The sequence below is a fragment of the Corvus brachyrhynchos genome, unplaced genomic scaffold (genome assembly GCF_000691975.1).
Source record: "Corvus brachyrhynchos isolate BGI_N302 unplaced genomic scaffold, ASM69197v1 scaffold148, whole genome shotgun sequence".
Classification (NCBI taxonomy): Eukaryota; Metazoa; Chordata; class Aves; order Passeriformes; family Corvidae; genus Corvus; species Corvus brachyrhynchos.
In genome coordinates, this window is record NW_008239785.1 from 1,290,716 (window position 1) to 1,296,077 (window position 5,362).

Sequence of the window (5,362 nt, forward strand, 5' to 3'; positions counted from 1 at the left end):
GGTAAGCTCATGAGCCACCTTGAAGAGTTTTGTTTTTAGAAACTGGAGCTATTGAAAATGGAAAGCACTTATGGCCTTTCATTTAGACTTCCCTTACATTCAGGGATTTTCCTTCTATTGAATGGGCATTGACTACTGCCTTTGATTTTTTTATTTTGTTGTCTGTTAATGCCCTCTTCAACTTTAATTTCAGGTTGTAGTATTCTCTTCCCTAACCATTCCATGAAAATGGCCATCTGAGGTACCGTGTGGTTGAGCAGATGTTATCTTGGTAATGAAATTCCGCCCTGAGTAATTGGACATTCTTCCTGGTTCCTCGTCGTTTAGGCAGAAGAAAAGAACAAAACCTGCTGATTTGATATGAGTAATTGTTTCATTAAATTATTTGCTTCCTTACCATAACCATCAGCCCAACGAAAGCAGCCTGACCATCAGATCATACATGATGATCCTTTCATGCTGGGGGGTTTTGGTGCTTCATTGTCAGATGGAATCACAGGGAGAAAAGTTAGGAAACACATGGCTAAATTATTTACCTCTTAATCATGTGCACTTAAGACCACAGAAAGCCTGGCTGTGCTGTGTCCTAACCAAGGGAATCAGCCCCTGGAAAAAGCAGAGAGAGAGAGTGTATGAGGCTTTAGGTCACCACAGCTGCCTGGCCTCCTGCATCTGAGCATTGTGGATTGATGCTGACAGGCTGAACATCTGTGTTTTCCTACTGTGGAGCAAGAAGGGGAGAGAGCTGCATGAAATCCTGGCCACTGGCAAGAAAATGTGGCTGAGGACTGGACTGTGGCAAGTTTTAGCAGTGGTGGTGGCTCATGCCATTGCTGTTGTTTGTGTTTGGCCATCCTGGGTTTGGCAGTCGGGTTTGTGCAGACGTTTGGGGACACAGGGACTTACAGGTGGCCACACTGTCCCCAGTGACACTGAGGACAGGGAAATAGGCCTGTTCATGTGTTAAGTTACTTAGACTTAACTGAGATCTCAGCCATGATTTCCAGTGGGAGATTATTCCCCATCCATGTGAGCTGCTCTCACTCGCATCCCACCTCCCCGTCTCCACGGTTCAGTGGGTTTGGTGCTCGTGAATAACAGATCACCCCAAATGCACTTCAAAAACCTACCCCTCATTTCCTAATTGCAAGCTTGAGAGTCAGGCTGCTGCATCAGAGCAGCCACATGATTCATATGTGCCTACAGATGAAGTCAGGGCTTGGAGGCTCTTTGGATGTGAATTCCACTGAATTATCCCCAAGCTGCTGCGGAAAGCAGTTCCAGGTCACTGCCAATCAGTCCTGCAGACCTCTGCACGCTGTTCTCTGCAAAGCCTGTGTGATCCAGGAATGCTATCAGGGACTTTGATCATCGAGCTGATTCCTATCTCCCTCTCCAAGATCTGGGCAGGTATGTTTTTATAAGGCTCCCCTGGGCTTGGAGCAGCCAACATTCCTGCAGCTGGAAAGCTAGGCAGTAACAAGCTAGACAGCCCCGAGTTTTAATCCCAGTTTGGACAACCCTTTTCAGAGCTTAGAAATGAAAATATGTGTTTGCTTTTTTTAATAACTAAATGAGGATAATGAATGTAGGTAAGCAGTGCACTGTATGGATTAACTGACTGGCACAAGAGGTGCATTGTGTGAGCTAGGGCTGCAGGGGAAAGGCAGAGCCATCAGAGGTGCCATGAGAGTTTAATTTCCTCAGGAAGGTGGCAGAGAGAAGGGAAGATCCTGCCAGTCTCCAGTGCTGGTTGTCAGGCCTTTGTCCTTTCTCACAGGCATCTTGCTGTCCTGGGCACCAGCAATGGGAATTGGGCACGGACAATGGGAATTGTGCCCTGCAAAGGGCACAGAGCATGGGCCAGGCCGTGCCACCAGCAGTCATTCTGCTGGCACAGAGCTCCTCCAGTGGGAGTGAGCAGATCCAGTGGGATGACTGAACTCCTGGTCCTTTCTGCTGTCTCAGAGAATCCCAGCTGTTGGATTCTGGGGTGAGTCAAGCCCCACTGCACATGCAGCAGTGCCCAAAGCCCTCCCTGGTACCTGCCAGGGCAGCCCTGTCCTGGCCAAACAAGGTCTCATCTCCTGTGTGGTGATCTCCTGCTTCCTTTCCCTTGAATCCAGGGGCTCTCCACGCTGGGTTTTGCAGGGATTCCCAAGGCCAGGTGCAGTGTCACCGTTCCCCTCCTGCTCTGTTTGGCAGCTGCCTGCCAGCACTGGGCCCTGGGCTGCTGGGGCAGAGCTGGGTGGAAAAGTCCTCTGCATCTCCTCTCCAGCATCACAGCCACAAAAGAGTGCTTGGTCAGGAAAGGAGCTTGGAGGATCATTTGTAAAAGAAACAGCTGGAGAGGGACATGGGGAGCATTTATAGTCCTGACACCTGAGGTTCTACCCCTGTGTCAGTCGGACTTGCTCTTCCCCAAGCTCAGATCTGCTCTGCAGCACACGGGCAGGTCTTTGCAGTGTAAATTCCCGCTTCTCTTTGTCTCAGGGATCTCTGTTTTCTCCATAACAGCCACTTTTGCCCACCAGGCAATGCCTTGGAACCCCAGGGCAGCACTGAGCCTCACCACCCCTCCCTGGGAAATCTCCATCTTCCTCCCCTTTTGTGAGAGAAGCTTGGTCAGAGAGATTGAAGGAGGCAGTGGCACAGCTCAGTGTTCCCGAATGCCTCGCTTTGTGAGAGTCCTTGTAATGAGGGTTTTTTTTCTCTGGGGCTCATCCTTTCCTAACTTGTACCCTTCCCTCCTCTCTCCAATATGCATTTCTGGGTGCTGCTGCCTCTGCTGTTCTCTCTCTCCCTCTGACCCTTTCCTGGGCCTCTGGCTGCTGGCCTCAGCCCACAGTGTGGAGCTGGCGGTGCTTGTCTCTCCCTCCTCTGATCACTGCTGTGTTTAGTTTGGGAGATTACGTTTCTGCATGTGGGACCCCCCCCCATGCTGGGGAACGGGGCTCCCTGGAGGAGGATGCTGGGGGAGAGACAGCACAGACCCCTTGCAGTCAACACTTTTTGTGCCTGCAACAACTCTAAGACACATGTTGCAGGAAGAACCGGCTGCTGAGGGCACCACAGCTGGGCCAGGCTCTGCAGCTGCTGCAGGAGGTGCAACATCTGCAGCCCCAGTGGCTGCAGGTGCTACGGGGCTCAGAGCAGCCGGCCCAGGCTCATCCTGCCAAAGGTCACTGCTGTGTGTGTCCCGAGGTGGGGGCAAGCGAGGCTGACACAGCCTCTCTGAAGAGTGGCCAGCTCTGTGCCTCTGCCAGCACTGTGCTGGCACTCCAGTGCCACGCTGGGATGCGTTTGGCAGGGGGATGTTTGGGGCTGGGGCAGGATGGGTGTGGATTCCAGGGCTGGATGTGCGAGGCTCACACGGTGCCTGCCAGAGCTGCAGCCAGGCTGAGCCTGCAGTCCAAATCCCTCACTTTCAGGAGCAGTAAATTCTCTCACTGTCTTACGAAAGAGCAGGAAGAAGAAAAAAGCTCTAAATGACTTACCTATTTGAAGCCTGTGGGCTCTGCATTGTATTAAACATTAACCTGCCTTTCTGAGCCAAGCGACTGATTCTCTGGGCAATTCTGAGGCCCGGCAGGCAAAGAAAAGGATTCTTTGTCAGAGACTATTTCAGAAAATTATCCCTTCAGTCATTTTCTGTCTCATCGTGTTTGTTTGGCCCTGCAGTAGGACGCCTGCTGCACAATTTGCTGTTTGTGTTTGGGCAGTGGAGCTGATCAAACAGCCACGGCTCCGAGCAAGCTGCTTCCACCACGCTGCTCCCCAGCAGCCCTGGGACGATGGCACAGACACCGTTTGCACACGTAATCACACAGACACAGAACCAGCCACTGAATCACACCCATGAGCACGTGTAATTGCACACTAAAGGAGGCACACGTGCACATATCCCCATAATCAAGAAGGGAAAGCTGCTTTTTGAACTGTAAAGTGAGAGCTGAGTGTTTAACACTCGTGCCCATCAGAGAGGTGCAGGCAGGAGCAGAACAGTGGGGTCAGTGACCAGGAGCGGGCTCTGCTCCCGACTTTGCCCGTACTTGGTGTACGAGGTGGGGCAAGTCGTTGCACTATTGTTCCTCCTCCACGCATTGTGACTAATGGTTTCAAAAGCACCTGTGGAAAGGGTAATATATCATTACTATTGCCTTAAATGTGTGCTTGATTAAGCAACAAACTTTTGGTGGTTCAGGAGGGTTTTTCTGGTGAAAGTTTTGTTGATGACAGTTTTTGCAAACGTCTCCCCCCTGCAGACCCCAGCAGATGTAGTTCTGTCGTGCAGCCCTGGGTAGTTGTTGTTGCTACAATCCTGAGAATATGGAGTGCTCCTGAGCTGTTCCAGTGCAAAGTCTGGCTGCTTAGCACTGAAACCCCCAATGACTTCAGCCAGCTCTTCCAGTTTTGCTCTAAAGCCGGAGAGAGGCTCGGACAATCCATTTGCTCAGATCTGTTACAGAGGGGATAATCTATGGCTGAGAAATGGTAAGAAATGCTGATAGGACCATATCCTCTTAATCCAGCTCATCTACCTCCTTCCTCTGTCCCTGTGCAATGCTAGGGTTAGGGCTGGCAACAGAAAACTTCATTCCTACTGTGGAAGAATCTGAAACCAAGCAGAAAGCCCTTCCTACGGAACCCATGCCTTAGGGCTGGTGGAATTCTCTCATGTGAGCAGGACTTGTGCTCTGCACCTTTGTGTGTGGGTGACCCACCTGAGGGGCTGTGGAAATCTTTCCAGGGAGCAGCCTGGCCCTTCCTCCAGCAGTTCAGGCTCCTGCACTTCCCTGTGCCCTTAGAGCAAATTAAGAGCAGCTATGACTTTCTTCCTGTCTGTGTTTGTAATGCTTCCGGCTGATTGCATTTGTGTAATTAATTGCCCAACCTGCGTCCGAAGGGGGGTGATCCGGAGCATGTTTGCCCTCCTGGCACGTAAGGAATAGTAAAATCCTGCTCCCCACACCTGGGGCGATGTCTGGGGGCTGTTTCTGGGGTCCGTGGCTCTCTGCTCCCCCCCGCAGCAGTGAGTAAGCGAGGTGCGAGTCTGCACAAACGTTTTGTTCGGCTTGCAGCTTTGAATGAGCCCTGAACGAGCGAGTTTGGAGAGGAAAGAGGCGTTTTCACGGGTCACTAATGCACTTTGAACTAGAGACAGGAGAGCAGCGCTGACCTGAGCTGCTTCAGCAGCCAAGGGCTGAATCAAATCCGTGGGGTGCGCCGGGCTGGAGGCGTGAAATTCCATCCCTTCCCTTGGCTGCAGCGGAGAAACGCACCGGGATTTCCAAGGCGGGGAGCTGGCAGGGCCGAGCCCCGGGGATGATTTGCGTGCCGCGGGGGTTAAGGTGCAGCCGCG

General features: G+C 51.9%; 1 protein-coding gene across 1 annotated transcript in view; it reads left to right on the plus strand.

Annotated features, from left to right (window-relative positions):
- Positions 1 to 1,334: 1,334 nt before the first annotated feature.
- Positions 1,335 to 5,362, plus strand: part of SEPT9 (septin 9) — a 134,576-nt gene continuing 130,548 nt past the window's right edge. The window contains exon 1 of the mRNA XM_017743227.1: positions 1,335 to 1,410. Coding sequence (XP_017598716.1) covers positions 1,350 to 1,410 — 61 coding nt within the window. The 5' untranslated portion in view covers positions 1,335 to 1,349. The remainder of the gene's footprint in view (positions 1,411 to 5,362) is intronic.